Below are 23,790 nucleotides of genomic sequence, written 5' to 3'. Positions count from 1 at the left end.
GAGAAAGGCTCCTAAGGGCAGAATTGTCCCAGGTTTGCACTAAGTATAGTAGCAAGCAGTTTAAACGGTGTTTTACCCATCTCCCCGCAATGGCATCTTTTCATACCATATTGTCCCAAACCCGCCACGTTAATCAGGCATTCCCAGGAAACACGCTGTTGCCACGGCGAGCGGGCTGTCACCACAGTATCACCTCGCCGCTTCATCATGCCGGGCGCTACATTTAAGGTGCAGCCGTGCGCACATCTCTCAGTACTTCCAGCCCAGGACTGCTGCAAATAAGACAGAACGTCCCCGAAAGGCAGAAAGACTGCAGCCTCCCGCTTCAGGGACGTGTCGATCGGCCAGCTTTTGAACGCCTTGGAGGCCCCTGTGATGTTCTCTACCCCTGCTTAGGCCACAGGATGGGCAGCAATGGAAGGGATTGGCAGCAGTGGTCAGCTCCAATCCCCTGAGAAAGAGGACAGCCACCCAGTGCCGCTACAGGATGAATGGTCTCATCCTGTTCTGCCAGGGTAACTCTCTCTTCTCATCACTCTCAACTCACACACACACACAAACCCATCACACACCCACAGGGATCTCACACCTCAAGGGACAACACCACTAACTCCCACACACACCCTCACATCCCCATCAGGATCATAACCTCTTGAGCTCATGTCCTCATCCTGTCCATGTCTCCGCTCACCACACAAACATTCCACTCAGCGCCATGTGTCCTGCTCACACTCTCTCCATCTGTTTTCATGCAGGAGAAGCTGGCTCACATCAGCAGGGAGAGGTCCCAGACTGTGGGGGGGGTGGGGGGGTGGGGGATGGAGTGGCCCACATTAAGCCCCTCACTCACTTTGAGGATTGTGCCATTGTGCTGACTGGTGAGCACATGGACCCTGCCTGTGGTGACGGTGAGGTCAGCGGTGAACACCCACATGAGGATCCTGCACCACATCATCCCTCTCTCAAAGTAAATCTGAGTGTCTCTCTCTCCTGCTTTTGACTCTGCTGCCATGCACTCCGTATGGGCCCCAGCTATGCCTGTCTCTTTATGGGGTATGTGGAACATTCCTTGTTCCAGTCCTACTCCGGCCCCCTCCCACAACTCTTTCTCCGGTACATTGATGATTACTTCAGTGCTGCTTCATGCTCTCGCCTGGACCTGGAAAAATTCATTAATTTTGCTTCCAATTTCCACCCCTCCATCATTTTCACGTGGTCCATCTCTGACACTTCCCTTCCCTTCCTTGACCTCTCTGTCTCAATTTCTGATGATAGACTGTCCACCAATATCCATTACAAGCCTACCGACTCCCACAGCTACCTCGACTACAGCTCCTCACACTCCGCTTCCTGTAAGGACTCCATCTCATTCTCTCAGATCCTTCGCCTCCATCACATCTGTTCTGATGATGCTACATTCAAAAACAGTTCCTCTGACATGTCCTCCTTCTTCCTTAACCAAGGTTTTCCACACATGGTGGTTGAAGGGCCCTCAACCGTGTCCGGCCCATCTCCTGCGCATCCGCCCTTACGCCTTCTCCTCCCTCCCAGAAACATGATAGGGTCCCCCTTGTCCTCACTTATCACCCCACCAGCCTCCACATTCAAAGGAGCATCCTCCGCCATTTCCGCCAACTCCAGCATGATGCCACCACCAAACATATCTTCCCTTCACCTCCCCCTATCGGCATTCCGTAGGGATCGTTCCCTCCGGGAAACCCTGGTCCACTCCTCCATCACCCCCTACTCCTCATCCCCCACCTATGGCACCTCCCCATGCCCACGCAAAAGATGCAACACCTGCCCCTTCACTTCCTCTCTCCTCACCGTCCAAGGACCCAAACACTCCTTTCAAGTGAAGCAGCATTTCACTTGCACTTCTCTCATCTTAGTCTACTGCATTCGTTGCTCACAATGCGTTCTCCTCTACATTGGAGAGACCAAACGTAAACTGGGCGACCGCTTTGCAGAACACCTGCGGTCTGTCCGCAAGAATGACCCAAACCTCCCTGTCACTTGCTATTTTAACACTCCACCCTGCTCTCTTGCCCACATGTCTGTCCTTGGCTTGCTGCATTGTTCCAGTGAAGCTCAACACAAACTGGAGGAACAACACCTCATCTTCCGACTAGGCACTTTACAGCCTTCCGGACTGAATATTGAATTCAACAACTTTAGGTCTTGAACTCCCTCCTCCATCCCCACCCCCTTTCTGTTTCTTCCCCCTTCCTTTTGTTTTTTTCCAATAATTTATATAGATTTCTCTTTCCACACCTATTTCCATTATTTTTAAATCTTTAATGCCCTGTTAGCCTTTCCACCCTACCCCCACTAGAGCTGTACCTTGAGTACCCTACCATCCATTCTTAATTAGCACATTTGTTTAGATAATATCACCACCTTCAACACCTCTGTGTTCTTTTGTTCTTTTGTCTGTGACATCTTTTGATTATTTACTCCTATCACTGCTTGCTTGTCCCTACAACCACACCAACCCCCCCTCCACTTCTCTCCCCCCACCCAACAACCCCGCCCCCCCAACTTACACCCCTCTCCTTAGATTCACTCAGTTCTGTTGAAGGGTCATGAGGACTTGAAACGTCAACTCTTTTCTTCTCCGCCGATGCTGCCAGACCTGCTGAGTTTTTCCAGGTAATCCTGTTTTTGTTTTGGATTTCCAGCATCCGCAGTTTTTTGTTTTTAACTCATTATCTGTACTTTGGTTCACAGGGAGCTCTGCCAAGTGAACGACACCCTCAGCCAGCCAGTCCCTCAGCTCCATCCACATCCTCACCTCCAGCCAAGAGGACACCTCCTCCATTGAAGAGCTGGAAATAAGCAGCCTGGAAGACCCCTCACAGCGCTTACCCACACCCTCCACCAGCGCAGAGACACACACCTCGGTGGGACCCAGATCTGGAGCAGGCTCAGGTTCACAATCTGGTGGTCACCGCACAGACACACATCCGCAGTAACAGGAGGTATATTTGTACGGGCTTCCTGACATTCGGAGGACTGCTAGGGATCAGGCATCTGTGAGGTCCAAGTCAGATGACGATCGTCTGGGTTCAGCCTTGCAACACCTTCTAGAGAATCAGCAGACGGCGTGGGAACATCATGCAGAGCTGTTGGAAGCCCTCAACAGAATGACAGAAGAGTGTGTCTGCCTGCTCTCTGAAGTGGTGCCTACATGTGTGTGTATGGAGGTCTCCATGGGGAGGGTGGTGGACGCCATGGAGACCCTGGTCCAGCAGAATGCGGGGATGTGTGCAGAACTGCACTCCATCGTGGGATCCATGGGTGAGTTCCTGCAGTGACGATGTGAGGGGGGGGGGGGAACCTCGATGTCCCCCCAGGTGCTCTTTCCCCTCAATGAGTCAGGCTGGGGCTCCTGAAGGGAGGAGCGATAGCCGAACACCCCATGGGTCATCCACTCAGGCAAAGGGGACTCGGAGCCTCAGATTCCTGTAACCCCCTCAACCTCATCCTCTGTCACCACAGAGGAAGCAGCTGGTCAATGGGTGATTCTGGAGGGAGAAGTGTGTGTGGGGCAGGGCATTTTGGAGACTCATGCAAGCCTCTCCCATGTATGTGAATCATTCGTGTTTCATATTCACCTCAATATCCTGAGCATTCCCATGCTGCACCTGATCTCACCCCCCCGACACCTTCATCCCCCCTCCCAACCTCACCCCCGACACCTTCATCCCCCCTCCCAACCTCACCCCCCCGACACCTTCATCCCCCCTCCCAACCTCACCCCCCCGACACCTTCATCCCCCCTCCCAACCTCACCCCCCCCGACACCTTCATCCCCCCTCCCAACCTCACCCCCCCGACACCTTCATCCCCCCTCCCAACCTCACCCCTCAACACCTTCATCCCCCCTCCCAACCTCACCCCATCCTGACACCTTCATCCCCCCTCCCAACCTCACCCCATCCCGACACCTTCATCCCCCCTCCCAACCTCACCCCCCCGACACCTTCATCCCCCCTCCCAACCTCACCCCTCAACACCTTCATCCCCCCTCCCAACCTCACCCCTCAACACCTTCATCCCCCTCCCAACCTCACCCCCCCGACACCTTCATCCCCCCTCCCAACCTCACCCCATCCTGACACCTTCATCCCCCCTCCCAACCTCACCCCCCCCCGACACCTTCATCCCCCCTCCCAACCTCACCCCATCCCGACACCTTCATCCCCCCTCCCAACCTCACCCCCCCCGACACCTTCATCCCCCCTCCCAACCTCACCCCCCCGACACCTTCATCCCCCCTCCCAACCTCACCCCCCCCGACACCTTCATCCCCCCTCCCAACCTCACCCCCCCCGACACCTTCATCCCCCCTCCCAACCTCACCCCCCCGACACCTTCATCCCCCCTCCCAACCTCACCCCCCCCGACACCTTCATCCCCCTCCCAACCTCACCCCATCCTGACACCTTCATTCCCCCTCCCAACCTCACCCCCCCGACACCTTCATCCCCCCTCCCAACCTCACCCCCGACACCTTCATCCCCCTCCCAACCTCACCCCATCCTGACACCTTCATTCCCCCTCCCAACCTCACCCCTCAACACCTTCATTCCCCCTCCCAACCTCACCCCCCCGACACCTTCATCCCCCCTCCCAACCTCACCCCCCCGACACCTTCATCCCCCCTCCCAACCTCACCCCCCCCGACACCTTCATCCCCCCCTCCCAACCTCACCCCTCAACACCTTCATCCCCCCTCCCAACCTCACCCCCCCGACACCTTCATCCCCCCTCCCAACCTCACCCCCCCGACACCTTCATCCCCCCTCCCAACCTCACCCCCCCCGACACCTTCATCCCCCCCTCCCAACCTCACCCCATCCTGACACCTTCATTCCCCCCTCCCAACCTCACACACCCGACACCTTCATTCCCCCTCCCAACCTCACCCCATCCTGACACCTTCATCCCCCCTCCCAACCTCACCCCCGACACCTTCATTCCCCCCTCCCAACCTCACCCCATCCCGACACCTTCATCCCCCCTCCCAACCTCACCCCATCCTGACACCTTCATCCCCCCTCCCAACCTCACCCCTCCCACACCTTCATCCCCCCTCCCAACCTCACCCCCCAACACCTTCATCCCCCCTCCCAACCTCACCCCATCCTGACACCTTCATTCACCCTCCCAACCTCACCCCATCCCCACATCTCTCATCCCCCCTCCCAACCTCACCCTCCAACACCTTCATTCCCCCTTCCCAATTTAACCCCTTCCCCACACCTTCATTCCCTTCCTCCCACCTCATCCCAACATCACTCATCTCCTCTTCTCCCAGTTGATCCTAGACCTTCCTCTCCCAACCCCCTGGTACATCTTCTTCTCCGAACCACAGCTGGACCTTCCTCTCCACCCCCTCGACCATCATCCGTTGTGAGCAGACCCTCACCAGTAACTTTCCAACCTCCGTGGGCTGCCTCGCAGCACAGCCATGTCCACGAGGGCCCACCCAGCATGCCAGGGACATTCCTGCAGTGAGTTGTTGGTGTCGGGCCGCACCTTCTTTTGCTCTTCCGATGTCCATGAGGTCAGCAAGGCCCTGGCGCTAAGTCCCGATTTCTGCAGGTCACACTTGTCACCGGCGTGTAATCACGCTGACATGGGTGAACCACCCAGTGGGGGAGGGGAATGATCCCAGTGGGCTGGCCTTATAACGATATGCGGATGTATTACAATGAGGTTGCTGATGTCCGATGGTGGGGATCGTGGCCCACCATCGACGGGCTGAGCAGACAATCGCAAACTGGTTTCACGATGTTGTGAAACCGAAGTTTGTCCTTCTAGCCATATTGTCCACTCACGCCCTATGCCAGTGGGCAGACAACTCTGTCCTAGAACAAATATTCCAAAAACGTGAGGCTTCCTAAAGGCTTTTTAGTTGTAACCATTCATTTTTGCAAGAGCAATTTCCTGCTGTGTTTTCATTAAAGTACATTTTCCAGGAGAACTGTTTTCACGGAATGGCTGTTAATGGGCACATCGCTGAAGCATCCAGCAGTTAATGTCTGCGGTTCAGATATCAGTCCCAGGATATTGTGGGTATCAATCTGCTTTCACTCAATGCCTTGAAACGTCATTGACTGAAAACCTCACAAGCCATAAATTGGTACTGAAATATTTTTGTGGGAATAATAAAGCAGAGCAATCACATTCCTGAATATCAGGTTAAAATCCTCATACAGCTCTGCAGGAGGCCATTTAGCACATTATGCCTCTGCTGGCTGTCTGAAAGAGCTACCAATGAGTCCCACTCCTCTTTCTCCTTAGCCCTGCAATTTTTTTCTCTTTCAAGTGTTTATGCAATTCCCTTCTTGGTTATTTACTGAATCTCCTTTCACCACCTTTTCAGACTGAGAATTCCAGGTCACAACAAGCTGCATTCAATAAACCTCAACCCCAACCACCCACTCTCCCATCCCCCACATCTGTTGCTTTTTGTAAACTATTTTGAATCTGTGTATTCTGATTGCTGCCCTTTTTATTTTATTCATTCATGGGATGTGGGCTTCGCTGGCAGGGCCAGAATTTACTGTCCATCAGAAACGATGTTGCCAGCAGAAGCAATTTCTCCTTACTCTATCCTTCAGAATTTTAAACAGCTCTATTAGATCTTCTCGTAATCTTCTCCAAGCACGAGGTTGAACAATGCCAGTTTGCTAGTCTTTCCACATCACTGCAATGTATGAGTGGATATTTGGAGCAGCTTGCTTGTTAAATCTGGGATACACATAGGGAAAAGGTAGAGATGGCACCAAAGGCAAGGAGGGTAGGACAGACCTCACTTACAAGACATCCTGGCACACACACATTGTGCCATTTTTGACATCCATTATTTTATTCCTTGTCCCCAAAATGTGTTTCCCTTAACAAAAAATAGTTTGGAGGCACTTGTAAATCAAATCACAAACGCTGTGCTGTTAAATATTTTATCTAAGTTTTAAGTGAAAATGAAAATAATTGGAGTCGTAAGTGAGATCAATATTCAGCGTTCTCCCTCCGAAGCTGAGCTTATCGATTGAGTGGGGTAGGAATCCAACTACAGGAAATTGCTGGGATAGCAGTTAAAGGAGGTCTGACTTTTGATGATTACAATACATTGAGAAAAGGAACTGTCAGCCTACTTGAAGTAAAAAGGCCTGTGGTTGTCAACCAAAGCAGGGTCTGGCTCAGTAGGGTGAGGTGCACATACACTAGAGTAAGAAAATAAATACTTGCAATTTCTTCCCAGGGCAATACCTGAAGGTTGAGGATTTGCAGGGCTACCAGAAAATAGCAGGGGGAGTGGGACTAAATGGGTAACAATTGAAAGAGCTGACACAGAGACAACGGGCGAGATAGCCTCTTGCTGTTCTGTAAGATTTTATCAATTCATGAACAATTCTCTATGAAACACCTGAACAGTGTAAGGAAACCAGTGTATCGTGACAGATTGCAATCAAACTACTTTTTCATTTACATATCAGTTTATTAACAAGATCACTTAACTCAAACCCTCTCATGCAACGTCACCTGCCTATCGCATGGTGACAGCTCCGTGACAATGTGCAAGAGAATGGTTATAAGTCCTCACTGGAAGCATGTATCAGATACATGACAATAAAGCACTTGGTCTGCTCTTAAGAGTTTCACTTGTTTGGTTCATCAACTACGCCCCACTGCTAAAGGCAGACTGGTTCAGCTGAAGCTGCTGATCTTCAGTTAGGAACACATCAGAGCAAGCGGCTAAGTTACACAGTTCATAAAATATTCATTTAACCGAAAGAAGCGAAGCCCACAGGATTCCTCAAGTTGTGATCTATATCTGGGGCTTTTTCTTTAATAGCTAAACTTGTTTTAAGGGAGCAGGGAGCCGAAGGGAAGGGAAAAAAAAATCACATGAACAAATCATCGTATCCAGGAGGAGGAAGATGGTCTGGATCGGGGCTGGAAAAAAAGAAACACCGTGTAACCATTCAGAAATCCAGACATTAAGCACAAACACCCACCCCTCCCACCATATCACACAAGTAATGTTTAAGGTTGCCATCCCTCCAGGATTGTCCTGCAGTCTTCAGGAATTAAAAGATTAATCTAGGCGCTGCTGAGAACAATGCTTGAAAAGGATATAGGGTGCTTTTCATTTCCTTTGAATGCTTTCATTTATTAATTATAAAAATATCGGGAAATGGGAGGAAAAAGCTATTTGACCCGGCAAAGCAATTGGACATGTGGTGAATCCACCAGTGTCATGAAACAATTAATGTATATATTATTGGAAAATATTTTTCTTTTGAAATACAGGTTTAATCTGTGGGTGCGTTTTAACTGGATTAAAGACAGCTAGTCCCTGTGCTTTGATATGTACTAGTTTTGAGATGTAAGAGAGGTAGAGTGCATTTGCATTTTTTGAATAGAGCATTCAAGAAGTGGGGTGAAATCTCGAGAACTGGTGGACTGATTCCTGAATTTAGAGCTGCATCTCAAACATAACAATTAAAAATCCCAGAGGGAAACTTTAAACTGTCATGACCTACATTTTAAATAACTCAGGTTTACCAAACCACTGTCTCATAACAACCAGGAATACTGTCCCATCAGACTTGGCAATCTTAGTAGTGCAAGTTTAAAGGAAATTTAGATTCATAGGGAAAATTAATCCAAGTGAAGCTGAACAGATAACAATAGGTTGCTCCAGGACAAACACCACAGCAGCTTAAAGGCAAAGCTTTTGGTTTCACTGCAGTAACTGACACCCATGTTGAAATGGATGGCACAGGGTGATCAGCAGCAGGCACTGGTGCCATGCTTCTATCAGCACACAGCAACACAGAGCTGGGAATTCACTGGGCTCCAGAAAAAGATGGAGACGTACAAATCCTACAAAATTTTCCACTGGGATTGCTGCAAGCTGTGCACAGGGCAGCCAGATTGGAAAACCTGACTGCTATCAAAGATAGACTGTCTGAACACTAACACCTGAATGCTTAAAGGTTTCACCAGCAACTCATTCCTTCATTCCTTTAAGAGGTTTTAGCCCACTTAAAATGATTGCGCATTCTTCCCTTTATTAACTGAAGCTATTGAGCCAAAGTATTCACCCCGGCAATGTTAAGAGCAATTTTTAACCCAATGTAGAAACTGGTGGCAAGTGGGTCTCATGTAAAAGCGCTCAATGCATCCTGCAGGTGTTTTGTACACAAAAATTGAAATTACATCGCGACTGTCGAAATGAACAGGCTTCTGATTTGGACAGTTCATGATCCTACCAGGAGACTAACATCAGGTAACCAATGTGGCAGTCACACCTACAGAACTTGTTTCATGTCAGAGTGTGAAAGCTTTGTGAATGGTGAGGTGGAACTTAGTTATCGAAGTCAAACATGGTGTCACAGAGACCTGGCTCAAAAAAAGGTCAGACTGGCTGCTAAACATTCCAGGGTGTTTACAAAAGGTAGTGAAGGAAAGAAAGGAGGAGGCAGTGTTGATTAAGAACATTACAGGGCTGGAGAAGGTGGATACCAAGAGGGATCAAGGACAGAATCTAATTGCTTAGAGCTAAAAAGCAAGAGGTATCATTACATTACTGGATTTATTTGATAGGTTAGCATCCAGCGGAACAGATAGAGAGGAATAAATTTGCAAGGTGATCAGAGACATGCAATAATTGCTGAGTAGTTATAATGGCGGGGGGGGGGGGGGGGGGGGGGTGGTTATTTTTCTAATATAGACTTGGAGAATAATAGTGTAAAGTGCAAGTGAGGGGGTGGGAGTGTTTCTGAAGTGTGTTCAGGAGAATTTTCTAAATCAGTATGTTTCCGGAAAGAGGCATTGCCGGATTTGCTTCTGTAGAATGAGGTGATCAAGTGAATCAAGTGTCAGTAGGGGAATATTTAGGGAACAGTGATTACAGTATCGTAAGATTTACGTTAGCTATGGACATGCTTGTTAAAGGAAAATTGTGTTTAACTAACTTTGATTGCGTTTTTTGATGAGGTAACAGAGAGATGAAGGTAATGTGGTTCATATTTTGTACATGAACTTCCAGGAGAAATTTGATAAATTGCAACTAACCAAGGCTGTCAGCAATGTTAGAGCCCATGGAATAAAAGGGACAGTGGTGGCAGTGGCACCAGTGGTGAGCAGTTGTTTTTCAGACTGAAGGAAGGTATAAAGTGGGGTTCCCATTTTTCTTGATCGATATTAATGACCTTGATTTGGGTGTGCAGGACACAATCTCAACATTTACTGCTGATATCAAACTTTGAAGTATTGTGAGCTGTGAGGAAGGTAGTGATAGATCTCAAGAGAACATGCAGAAAATGGAATTTAATGTAGAGAAATTGTACAATTTGAGAGGCAGAATGTGGAGAGGCAATGAAATAAAGGATACAATTTCTAAAAGGGTACAGGAGTAGAGATGCCTGGGAGTATTTACGCACAAATCGGTGAAGGTTGCAGGACAGGTTGAGTAAGTGGTTAATAAGGCATATGATCCTGGGCTTTATAGATAGAAGGCTAGAGTACAAAAGGAAGCAAACTATAGTGAAACTGTATAATACTGGCTTAGCATCAACTAGAGTAGTGTGTCCAATTTTGGACACCACACATTAGGAAGGCTGTAAAAGCATTGGTGAGGGTTCAGAAAATTGGAATTGGGAATGGTTCCAGAAATTAGGGACTTCAGTTACATGGATAGATTGGAGAAGCTGGGACTGTTCCCTTTAGAGGGAAGGTTGAGAAGACATTTGACAGAGATGTTCAAAATCATGAGGGGTCTGGACAAAGTAGGTAGAGAGAAACTGTTCCTATTAGCAGTAGGGCACAGATTCAAGGTGATTGGCAAAAGAACCAGAGGCAAATGAGGAAAGTCTTTGTCATTCAGTTAGCGGTTAGGATCTGGAACGCACTGCTTGAGACTGTGGTGGAGACAGATTCAATCGTGGCATTCACAAGGGAATTGAATAATTATCTGAAGAGAAAAGACATTGAGGGCTACAGCCAGCAGAGACGTGAAGGAGTGAAGGCTTCCCTCTGTTCTGTAACCATTGTATGATCTTATGAAATGCTACGTCCAAATCCGAGTCTATTTTGCACTTCTTACAACCCTTGGAACCCACATCATTTAGACATCCTTGATTTCTCTGCCCAACCCCCAACTTCCTCTTATTCTTCTCTCTCCATTAGGCTATTCTTTACTCTTTCTTCCTCAGTTTTTTCACTTCAGGCTGTCACACCCTCCCTTTACTTTAGTACTACTGTACTCCTTCAATTTTTGATGCCTCTTTACTTCCGTTCTCTTGCTCATATTTATCCTTCACTTTATCTGTTCTCTTTCTCTCCTCCACTTCATCATCTATCTCTCCCTTTGTCTCTCCATTTTATCTTCTCTCCCTTTATCTCTCCTCCATTTTATCTTCTCTCTCTTTATCTCTCCACTTAATCATCTCAATCGCTTCTCCAATTTATCTTTTCTCTCGTTACCTCTCCCCCACTTCTCTCTCTTGCCTCCTCCTCTCTCCTCCATTTCTCACTCTTTACCTCTCCTCCACTATCTCTTCTCTCTTTACCATTTCTCCACTTTATCTTCTCTCTCTCTATACTTCTCCACCCCATCACTCTCTTTACCTCTCCCCCATGTTAAGCTCTCTCTCTTAACCTCTCCTCCACTTTATCTACTCCCTTTCCATTTACCTCTACTCCACTTTATCTTCTCTCTATCTCTTTACCTCTCCTCCTTTTCTCTACCTTTGATTTCCCTCCGCTTGTCTCTCTTTGACCCCCCTCCATTTCCATCACTCTCTCCTCCATTTCTGTCACTCCTCACTTAAACTTGCACTCCGTTACGCTCAATCTCTCCCTCTCACTCTCTCCGTTACACTCAATCTCTCCCACACCTCCGTTACACTCAATCTCTCCCTCTCTCTCGCCTCCGATACACTCAATCTCTCCCTCTCTCTCTCCTCCAATACGCTCAACTCTCCCTCTCTCTCTCACCTTCATTACGCTCAATCTCTCCCTCTCTCTCGCCTCCGTTACGCTCAATCTCTCCCTCTCTCTCTCGCCTCCGTTATGCTCAATCTCTCCCTCTCTCTCTCGCCTCCGTTACGCTCAATCTCTCCCTCTCTCTCTCCTCCAATACGCTCAATCTCTCCCTCTCTCTCTCGCCTTCATTACGCTCAATCTCTCCCTCTCGCCTCCATTACGCTCAATCTCTCCCTCTCGCCTCCATTACGCTCAATCTCTCCCTCTCTCTCGCCTCCGTTACGCTCAATCTCTCCCTCTCTCGCCTCCGTTACGCTCAATCTCTCCCTCTCGCTCTCGCCTCCGTTACGCTCAATCTCTCCCTCTCGCTCTCGCCTCCGTTACGCTCAATCTCCCCATCTCTCTCTCCTCCGTTTCGCTCAATCTCTCCCTCTGTCTCTCTCCTCCGTTACACTCAATCTCTCCCTCCCTCTCGCCTCTGTTACGCTCAATCTCCCTCTCTCGCCTCCATTACGCTCAATCTCTCCCTCTCTCCTCCGTTACGCTCAATCTCCCTCTCTCGCCTCCGTTACGCTCAATCTCTCTCTCTCGCCTCCGTTACGCTCAATCTCACTCTCTCGCCTCCGTTACGCTCAATCTCACTCTCTCGCCTCCGTTACGCTCAATCTCTCTCTCTCGCCTCCATTACGCTCAATCCCTCCCTCTCTCTCTCTCCTCCGTCACACTCAATCTCTCACTCTTGCCTCCATTACGCTCAATTTCTCTCTCTCTCCTTCGTTACGCTCAATCTCTCCCTCTCTCTCCTCCGTTACGCTCAATCTCTCCCTCTCTCTCTCTCTCCTCCGTTACGCTCAATCTCTCTCTCCGGCCTCCATTACGCTCAATCTCTCTCTCTCTCCTCCGTTACGCTCAATCTCCCTCTCTCGCCTCCGTTACGCTCAATCTCACTCTCTCGCCTCGGTTACGCTCAATCTCTCTCTCTCGCCTCCATTACGCTCAATCCCTCCCTCTCTCTCTCTCCTCCGTCACACTCAATCTCTCACTCTTGCCTCCATTACGCTCAATTTCTCTCTCTCTCCTTCGTTACGCTCAATCTCTCCCTCTCTCTCCTCCGTTACGCTCAATCTCTCCCTCTCTCTCTCTCTCCTCCGTTACGCTCAATCTCTCTCTCCGGCCTCCATTACGCTCAATCTCTCCCTCTCTCCTCCGTTACGCTCAATCTCCCTCTCTCGCCTCCGTTACGCTCAATCTCTCTCTCTCGCCTCCGTTACGCTCAATCTCACTCTCTCGCCTCCGTTACGCTCAATCTCACTCTCTCGCCTCCGTTACGCTCAATCTATCTCTCTCGCCTCCATTACGCTCAATCCCTCCCTCTCTCTCTCTCCTCCGTCACACTCAATCTCTCACTCTTGCCTCCATTACGCTCAATTTCTCTCTCTCTCCTTCGTTACGCTCAATCTCTCCCTCTCTCTCCTCCGTTACGCTCAATCTCTCCCTCTCTCTCTCTCTCCTCCGTTACGCTCAATCTCTCTCTCCGGCCTCCATTACGCTCAATCTCTCTCTCCTCTGTTACGCTCAATCTCTCTCTCCTCTGTTACGCTCAATCTCTCCCTCTCTCTCTCCTCCGTTACGCTCAATCTCTCCCTCTCTGTTACGCTCAATCTCTCCCTCCCTCCCTCCCTCTCTCCTCCGTTACGCTCAATCTCTCACTGTCTCTCTCCTCTGTTACGCTCAATCTCTCACTCTCTCTCTCCTCCATGTCACGTTCTCTCTATCGCTCTCTCCCCCATTTTACAGTCTCTCCCTCGCACCCATTTAACAGTCCCTCTCTCCCTCCTCCATTTTATAGCCTCTAGCTCTCCTCTATGTCACATTCTACTCTCTCTCTCCTCCATGTCACATTCTCTCTCTCTCTCCTCCATGTCACATTCTCTCTCTCTCTCCTCCATGTCACATTCTCTCTCTCTCTCCTCCATGTCACACTCTCTCTCTCTCCTCCATGTCACATTCTCTCTCTCTCTCCTCCATGTCACATTCTCTCTCTCTCTCCTCCATGTCACATTCTCTCTCTCTCTCCTCCATGTCACATTCTCTCTCTCTCTCCTCCATGTCACATTCTCTCTCTCTCTCTCCTCCATGTCACATTCTCTCTCTCTCTCTCCCCCATGTCACATTCTCTCTCTCTCTCTCTCCTCCATGTCACATTCTCTCTCTCTCTCTCCTCCATGTCACATTCTCTCTCTTTCTCTCTCCTCCATGTCACATTCTCTCTCTTACTCTCTCTCTCCTCCATGTCACATTCTCTCTCTTTCTCTCTCCTCCATGTCACATTCTCTCTCTTTCTCTCTCTCTCCTCCATGTCACATTCTCTCTCTCTCTCCACCATGTCACATTCTCTCTCTCTCTCTCCACCATGTCACATTCTCTCTCTCTCTCTCTCCTCCATGTCACATTCTCTCTCTCTCTCCTCCACGTCACATTCTCTCTCTCTCTCTCTCCTCCACGTCACATTCTCTCTCTCTCTCCTCCATGTCACATTCTCTCTCTCTCTCTCTCCTCCATGTCACATTCTCTCTCTCTCTCTCTCCTCCATGTCACATTCTCTCTCCTCCATGTCACATTCTCTCTCCTCCATGTCACATTCTCTCTCCTCCATGTCACATTCTCTCTCCTCCATGTCACATTCTCTCTCCTCCATGTCACATTCTCTCTCCTCCATGTCACATTCTCTCTCCTCCATGTCACATTCTCTCTCCTCCATGTCACATTCTCTCTCCTCCATGTCACATTCTCTCTCCTCCATGTCACATTCTCTCTCCTCCATGTCACATTCTCTCTCCTCCATGTCACATTCTCTCTCCTCCATGTCACATTCTCTCTCCTCCATGTCACATTCTCTCTCCTCCATGTCACATTCTCTCTCCTCCATGTCACATTCTCTCTCCTCCATGTCACATTCTCTCTCCTCCATGTCACATTCTCTCTCTCTCTCTCCTCCATGTCACGTTCTCTCTCTCTCTCTCCTCCATGTCACGTTCTCTCTCTCTCTCTCCTCCATGTCACGTTCTCTCTCTCTCTCTCCTCCATGTCACGTTCTCTCTCTCTCTCTCCTCCATGTCACGTTCTCTCTCTCTCTCTCCTCCATGTCACGTTCTCTCTCTCTCTCTCCTCCATGTCACGTTCTCTCTCTCTCTCTCCTCCATGTCACGTTCTCTCTCTCTCTCTCCTCCATGTCACGTTCTCTCTCTCTCTCTCCTCCATGTCACATTCTCTCTCTCTCTCTCTCCTCCATGTCACATTCTCTCTCTCTCTCTCCTCCATGTCACATTCTCTCTCTCTCTCTCCTCCATGTCACATTCTCTCTCTCTCTCTCCTCCATGTCACATTCTCTCTCTCTCTCCTCCATGTCACATTCTCTCTCTCTCTCCTCCATGTCACATTCTCTCTCTCTCTCTCCTCCATGTCACATTCTCTCTCTCTCTCTCCTCCATGTCACATTCTCTCTCTCTCTCTCCTCCATGTCACATTCTCTCTCTCTCTCTCCTCCATGTCACATTCTCTCTCTCTCTCTCCTCCATGTCACATTCTCTCTCTCTCCTCCATGTCACATTCTCTCTCTCTCCTCCATGTCACATTCTCTCCCTCTCTCTCCTCCATGTCACATTCTCTCTCTCTCTCCTCCATGTCACATTCTCTCTCTCTCTCTCCTTCATGTCACATTCTCTCTCTCTCTCTCCTCCATGTCACATTCTCTCTCTCTCTCTCTCCTCCATGTCACATTGTCTCTCTCTCTCTCCTCCATGTCACATGCTCTCTCTCTCTCCTCCATGTCACATTCTCTCTCTCTCTCTCCTCCATGTCACATTCTCTCTCTCTCTCCTCAATGTCACATTCTCTCTCTCTCTCTCCTCCATGTCACATTCTCTCTCTCTCTCCCCTCCATGTCACATTCTCTCTCTCTCCTCCATGTCACATTCTCTCCCTCTCTCTCTCCTCCATGTCACATTCTCTCCCACTCTCTCTCCTCCATGTCACATTCTCTCTCTCCTCCATGTCACATTCTCTCTCTCTCCTCCATGTCACATTCTCTCTCTCTCTCTCTCTCCTCCATGTCACATTCTCTCTCTCTCTCTCCTCCATGTCACATTCTCTCTCTCTCTCTCCTCCATGTCACATTCTCTCTCTCTCTCTCTCTCCTCCATGTCACATTCTCTCTCTCTCTTTCCTCCATGTCACATTCTCACTCTCTCTCTCTCCTCCATGTCACATTGTCTCTCTCTATCTCCTCCATGTCACATTCTCTCTCTCCTCCATGTCACATTCTCTCTCTCTCTCTCCTCCATGTCACATTCTCTCTCTCTCTCCTCAATGTCACATTCTCTCTCTCTCTCTCCTCCATGTCACATTCTCTCTCTCTCTCTCTCCTCCATGTCACATTGTCTCTCTCTCTCTCCTCCATGTCACATTCTATCTCTCTCTCCTCCATGTCACATTCTCTCTCTCTCTCTCCTCCATGTCACATTCTCTCTCTCTCTCCTCAATGTCACATTCTCTCTCTCTCTCTCCTCCATGTCACATTCTCTCTCTCTCTCCCCTCCATGTCACATTCTCTCTCTCTCCTCCATGTCACATTCTCTCCCTCTCTCTCTCCTCCATGTCACATTCTCTCCCCCTCTCTCTCCTCCATGTCACATTCTCTCTCTCCTCCATGTCACATTCTCTCTCTCTCCTCCATGTCACATTCTCTCTCTCTCTCTCTCTCCTCCATGTCACATTCTCTCTCTGTCTCTCCTCCATGTCACATTCTCTCTCTCTCTCCTCCATGTCACATTCTCTCTCTCTCTCTCTCTCCTCCATGTCACATTCTCTCTCTCTCTTTCCTCCATGTCACATTCTCACTCTCTCTCCTCCATGTCACATTCTCTCTCTCTCTCTCCATGTCACATTCTGTCTCTCCCTCTCTCCTCCATGTCACATTCTGTCTCTCCTCTCTCCTCCATGTCACATTCTCTCTCTCCTCTCTCCTCCATGTCACATTCTCTCTCTCCCTCTCTCCTCCATGTCACATTCTCTCTCTCCCTCTCTCCTCCATGTCACATTCTCTCTCTCCTCTCTCCTCCATGTCACATTCTCTCTCTCTCTCCTCCATGTCACATTCTCTCTCTCTCTCCTCCATGTCACATTCTCTCTCTCTCTCCTCCATGTCACATTCTCTCTCTCTCTCCTCCATGTCACATTCTCTCTCTCTCCTCCATGTCACATTCTCTCTCTCTCTCCTCCATGTCACATTCTCTCTCCTCTCTCCTCCATGTCACATTCTCTCTCTCTCTCCTCCATGTCACATTCTCTCTCTCTCTCCTCCATGTCACATTCTCTCTCTCTCTCCTCCATGTCACATTCTCTCTCTCTCTCCTCCATGTCACATTCTCTCTCTCTCTCCTCCATGTCACATTCTCTCTCTCTCTCCTCCATGTCACATTCTCTCTCTCTCTCCTCCATGTCACATTCTCTCTCTCTCTCCTCCATGTCACATTCTCTCTCTCTCTCCTCCATGTCACATTCTCTCTCTCTCTCCTCCATGTCACATTCTCTCTCTCTCTCCTCCATGTCACATTCTCTCTCTCTCTCCTCCATGTCACATTCTCTCCTCTCTCCTCCATGTCACATTCTCTCCCTCTCTCCTCCATGTCACATTCTCTCTCTCTCTCCTCCATGTCACATTCTCTCTCTCTCTCCTCCATGTCACATTCTCTCTCTCTCTCCTCCATGTCACATTCTCTCTCTCTCTCCTCCATGTCACATTCTCTCTCTCTCTCCTCCATGTCACATTCTCTCTCTCTCTCCTCCATGTCACATTCTCTCTCTCTCTCCTCCATGTCACATTCTCTCTCTCTCTCCTCCATGTCACATTCTCTCTCTCTCTCCTCCATGTCACATTCTCTCTCTCTCTCCTCCATGTCACATTCTCTCTCTCTCCTCCATGTCACATTCTCTCTCTCTCTCCTCCATGTCACATTCTCTCTCTCTCTCCTCCATGTCACATTCTCTCTCTCTCTCCTCCATGTCACATTCTCTCTCTCTCTCCTCCATGTCACAGTCTCTCTCTCTCTCCTCCATGTCACAGTCTCTCTCTCTCTCCTCCATGTCACATTCTCTCTCTCTCCTCCATGTCACATTCTCTCTCTCTCTCCTCCATGTCACATTCTCTCTCTCTCTCCTCCATGTCACATTCTCTCTCTCTCTCCTCCATGTCACATTCTCTCTCTCTCTCCTCCATGTCACATTCTCTCTCTCTCCTCCATGTCACATTCTCTCTCTCTCTCCTCCATGTCACATTCTCTCTCTCTCTCCTCAATGTCACATTCTCTCTCTCTCTCTCCTCCATGTCACATTCTCTCTCTCTCTCTCTCCTCCATGTCACATTGTCTCTCTCTCTCTCCTCCATGTCACATTCTCTCTCTCTCTCCTCCATGTCACATTCTCTCTCTGTCTCTCCTCCATGTCACATTCTCTCTCTCTCTCCTCAATGTCACATTCTCTCTCTCTCCCTCCTCCATGTCACATTCTCTCTCTCTCTCCCCTCCATGTCACATTCTCTCTCTCTCCTCCATGTCACATTCTCTCCCTCTCTCTCTCCTCCATGTCACATTCTCTCCCCCTCTCTCTCCTCCATGTCACATTCTCTCTCTCCTCCATGTCACATTCTCTCTCTCTCCTCCATGTCACATTCTCTCTCTCTCTCTCTCTCCTCCATGTCACATTCTCTCTCTCTCTCTCCTCCATGTCACATTCTCTCTCTCTCTCTCCTCCATGTCACATTCTCTCTCTCTCTCTCTCTCCTCCATGTCACATTCTCTCTCTCTCTTTCCTCCATGTCACATTCTCACTCTCTCTCCTCCATGTCACATTCTCTCTCTCTCTCTCCATGTCACATTCTGTCTCTCCCTCTCTCCTCCATGTCACATTCTCTCTCTCCCTCTCTCCTCCATGTCACATTCTCTCTCTCCCTCTTTCCTCCATGTCACATTCTCTCTCTCCCTCTCTCCTCCATGTCACATTCTCTCTCTCCCTCTCTCCTCCATGTCACATTCTCTCTCTCCCTCTCTCCTCCATGTCACATTCTCTCTCTCCCTCTCTCCTCCATGTCACATTCTCTCTCTCCCTCTCTCCTCCATGTCACATTCTCTCTCTCCCTCTCTCCTCCATGTCACATTCTCTCTCTCTCTCCTCCATGTCACATTCTCTCTCTCTCTCCTCCATGTCACATTCTCTCTCTCTCTCCTCCATGTCACATTCTCTCTCTCTCTCCTCCATGTCACATTCTCTCTCTCTCTCCTCCATTTTACAGTCTCTCTCTCTCCTCCATGTCACAGTCTCTCTCTCTCTCCTCCATTTTACAGTCTCTCTCTCTCCTCCATGTCACAGTCTCTCTCTCTCTCCTCCATTTTACAGTCTCTCTCTCTCCTCCATTTTACAGTTTCTCTCTCTCTCCTCCATTTTACAGTCTCTCTCTCTCCTCCATTTTACAGTCTCTCTCTCTCCTCCATGTCACAGTTTCTCTCTCTCTCCTCCATGTCACAGTCTCTCTCTCTCCTCCATGTCACAGTCTCTCTCTCTCTCTCCTCCATGTCACAGTCTCTCTCTCTCTCTCCTCCATGTCACAGTCTCTCTCTCTCTCTCCTCCATGTCACAGTCTCTCTCTCTCCTCCATGTCACAGTCTCTCTCTCTCCTCCATGTCACAGTCTCTCTCTCTCCTCCATGTCACAGTCTCTCTCTCCTCCATGTCACAGTCTCTCTCTCTCCTCCATGTCACAGTCTCTCTCTCCTCCATGTCACAGTCTCTCTCTCTCTCCTCCATGTCACAGTCTCTCTCTCTCCTCCATGTCACAGTCTCTCTCTCTCCTCCATGTCACAGTCTCTCTCTCTCCTCCATGTCACAGTCTCTCTCTCTCCTCCATGTCACAGTCTCTCTCTCTCCTCCATGTCACAGTCTCTCTCTCTCCTCCATGTCACAGTCTCTCTCTCTCCTCCATGTCAGTCTCTCTCTCTCCTCCATGTCACAGTCTCTCTCTGTCCTCCATGTCACAGTCTCTCTCTCTCCTCCATGTCACAGTCTCTCTCTCCCTCCATGTCACAGTCTCTCTCTCTCTCCTCCATGTCACAGTCTCTCTCTCTCCTCCATGTCACAGTCTCTCTCTCTCCTCCATGTCACAGTCTCTCTCTCTCCTCCATGTCACAGTCTCTCTCTCTCCTCCATGTCACAGTCTCTCTCTCTCCTCCATGTCACAGTCTCTCTCTCTCTCTCCTCCATGTCACAGTCTCTCTCTCTCTCTGCTCCATGTCACAGTCTCTCTCTCTCTCTCCTCCATGTCAGTCTCTCTCTCTCTCCTCCATGTCACAGTCTCTCTCTCTCTCCTCCATGTCACAGTCTCTCTCTCTCCTCCATTTCACAGTCTCTCTCTCTCCTCCACTTTAGTCTCTCTCTCTCCTCCATTTTACAGTCTCTCTCTCTCCACCATTTTACAGTCTCTCGCTCTCCTCCATTTTACAGTCTCTCGCTCTCCTCCATTTTACAGTCTCGCTCTCCTCCATTTTACAGTCTCGCTCTCTCCTCCATGTCACAGTCTCTCTCTCTCCTCCATGTCACAGTCTCTCTCTCTCCTCCATTTTACAGTCTCTCTCTCTCCTCCATGTCACAGTCTCTCTCTCTCCTCCATGTCACAGTCTCTCTCTCTCTCTCTCCTCCATGTCACAGTCTCTCTCTCTCCTCCATGTCACAGTATCTCCCTCTCCTCCATGTCACAGTCTCTCTCTCTCCTCCATGTCACAGTCTCTCTCTCTCTCCTCCATGTCACAGTCTCTCTCTCTCTCCTCCATGTCACAGTCTCTCTCTCTCTCCTCCATGTCACAGTCTCTCTCTCTCTCTCCTCCATGTCACAGTCTCTCTCTCTCCTCCATGTCACAGTCTCTCTCTCTCCTCCATGTCACAGTCTCTCTCTCTCCTCCATGTCACAGTCTCTCTCTCTCCTCCATGTCACAGTCTCTCTCTCCTGCATTTTACAGTCTCTCTCTCTCCTCCATGTCACAGTCTCTCTCTCTCTCCTCCATGTCACAGTCTCTCTCTCTCCTCCATGTCACAGTCTCTCTCTCTCCTCCATGTCACAGTCTCTCTCTCTCTCCTCCAAGTCACAGTCTCTCTCTCTCTCTCCTCCATTTTACAGTCTCTCTCTCTCCTCCTTTTACAGTCTCTCTCTCTCTCCTCCATGTCACAGTCTCTCTCTCTCCTCCATGTCACAGTCTCTCTCTCTCCTCCATGTCACAGTCTCTCTCTCTCCTCCATGTCACAGTCTCTCTCTCTCTCCTCCATTTTAGTCTCTCTCTCTCCTCCATGTCACAGTCTCTCTCTCTCTCTCCTCCATTTTAGTCTCTCTCTCTCCTCCATTTTAGTCTCTCTCTCCCTCCATGTCACAGTCTCTCTCTCTCTCCTCCATGTCACAGTCTCTCTCTCTCTCTCCTCCATGTCACAGTCTCTCTCTCTCTCTCCTCCATGTCACAGTCTCTCTCTCCTCCATGTCACAGTCTCTCTCTCCCTCCATGTCACAGTCTCTCTCTCTCTCCTCCATGTCACAGTCTCTCTCTCTCTCCTCCATGACACAGTCTCTCTCTCTCCTCCATGACACAGTCTCTCTCTCTCCTCCATGACACAGTCTCTCTCTCTCCTCCATGACACAGTCTCTCTCTCTCCTCCATGACACAGTCTCTCTCTCTCCTCCATGTCACAGTCTCTCTCTCTCCTCCATGACACAGTCTCTCTCTCTCCTCCATGTCACATTCTCTCTCTCTCTCCTCAATGTCACATTCTCTCTCTCTCTCTCCTCCATGTCACATTCTCTCTCTCTCTCCCCTCCATGTCACATTCTCTCTCTCTCCTCCATGTCACATTCTCTCCCTCTCTCTCTCCTCCATGTCACATTCTCTCCCCCTCTCTCTCCTCCATGTCACATTCTCTCTCTCCTCCATGTCACATTCTCTCTCTCTCCTCCATGTCACATTCTCTCTCTCTCTCTCTCTCCTCCATGTCACATTCTCTCTCTCTCTCTCCTCCATGTCACATTCTCTCTCTCTCTCTCTCCTCCATGTCACATTCTCTCTCTCTCTCTCTCTCCTCCATGTCACATTCTCTCTCTCTCTTTCCTCCATGTCACATTCTCACTCTCTCTCCTCCATGTCACATTCTCACTCTCTCTCCTCCATGTCACATTCTCTCTCTCTTTCCTCCATGTCACATTCTCTCTCTCCCTCTCTCCTCCATGTCACATTCTCTCTCTCCCTCTCTCCTCCATGTCACATTCTCTCTCTCCCTCTCTCCTCCATGTCACATTCTCTCTCTCCCTCTCTCCTCCATGTCACATTCTCTCTCTCCCTCTCTCCTCCATGTCACATTCTCTCTCTCCCTCTCTCCTCCATGTCACATTCTCTCTCTCTCTCCTCCATGTCACATTCTCTCTCTCTCTCCTCCATGTCACATTCTCTCTCTCTCTCCTCCATTTTACAGTCTCTCTCTCTCCTCCATGTCACAGTCTCTCTCTCTCTCCTCCATTTTACAGTCTCTCTCTCTCCTCCATGTCACAGTTTCTCTCTCTCTCCTCCATGTCACAGTCTCTCTCTCTCTCTCCTCCATGTCACAGTCTCTCTCTCTCTCTCCTCCATGTCACAGTCTCTCTCTCTCTCTCCTCCATGTCACAGTCTCTCTCTCTCTCTCCTCCATGTCACAGTCTCTCTCTCTCCTCCATGTCACAGTCTCTCTCTCTCCTCCATGTCACAGTCTCTCTCTCTCCTCCATGTCACAGTCTCTCTCTCCTCCATGTCACAGTCTCTCTCTCTCCTCCATGTCACAGTCTCTCTCTCCTCCATGTCACAGTCTCTCTCTCTCTCCTCCATGTCACAGTCTCTCTCTCTCCTCCATGTCACAGTCTCTCTCTCTCCTCCATGTCAGTCTCTCTCGCTCCTCCATGTCACAGTCTCTCTCTGTCCTCCATGTCACAGTCTCTCTCTCTCCTCCATGTCACAGTCTCTCTCTCCCTCCATGTCACAGTCTCTCTCTCTCTCCTCCATGTCACAGTCTCTCTCTCTCCTCCATATCACAGTCTCTCTCTCTCCTCCATGTCACAGTCTCTCTCTCTCCTCCATGTCACAGTCTCTCTCTCTCCTCCATGTCACAGTCTCTCTCTCTCCTCCATGTCACAGTCTCTCTCTCTCCTCCATGTCACAGTCTCTCTCTCTCCTCCATGTCACAGTCTCTCTCTCTCTCTCCTCCATGTCACAGTCTCTCTCTCTCTCTCCTCCATGTCACAGTCTCTCTCTCTCCTCCATGTCACAGTCTCTCTCTCTCTCTGCTCCATGTCACAGTCTCTCTCTCTCTCTCCTCCATGTCAGTCTCTCTCTCTCTCTCTCCTCCATGTCACAGTCTCTCTCTCTCTCTGCTCCATGTCACAGTCTCTCTCTCTCTCTCCTCCATGTCAGTCTCTCTCTCTCTCTCTCCTCCATGTCACAGTCTCGCTCTCTCCTCCATTTTACAGTCTCGCTCTCCTCCATTTTACAGTCTCGCTCTCTCCTCCATGTCACAGTCTCTCTCTCTCCTCCATGTCACAGTCTCTCTCTCTCCTCCATGTCACAGTCTCGCTCTCTCCTCCATTTTACAGTCTCTCTCTCTCCTCCATGTCACAGTCTCTCTCTCTCCTCCATGTCACAGTCTCTCTCTCTCCTCCATTTTACAGTCTCTC

General features: G+C 49.4%; 1 protein-coding gene across 1 annotated transcript in view; it reads right to left on the bottom strand.

Moving 5' to 3' along the window:
• Window positions 1-7,489: 7,489 nt before the first annotated feature.
• psmf1 (proteasome inhibitor subunit 1) overlaps window positions 7,490-23,790 on the bottom strand; it is a 187,014-nt gene continuing 170,713 nt past the window's right edge. The window contains exon 7 of the mRNA XM_041203798.1: window positions 7,490-7,968. Within this exon, the coding sequence (XP_041059732.1) occupies window positions 7,917-7,968 (52 nt within the window). The 3' untranslated portion in view covers window positions 7,490-7,916. The remainder of the gene's footprint in view (window positions 7,969-23,790) is intronic.

Source organism: Carcharodon carcharias, chromosome 14, assembly GCF_017639515.1.
Source record: "Carcharodon carcharias isolate sCarCar2 chromosome 14, sCarCar2.pri, whole genome shotgun sequence".
NCBI classification, from domain to species: Eukaryota; Metazoa; Chordata; class Chondrichthyes; order Lamniformes; family Lamnidae; genus Carcharodon; species Carcharodon carcharias.
This window is presented reverse-complemented; position numbering and strand designations above follow the sequence as displayed.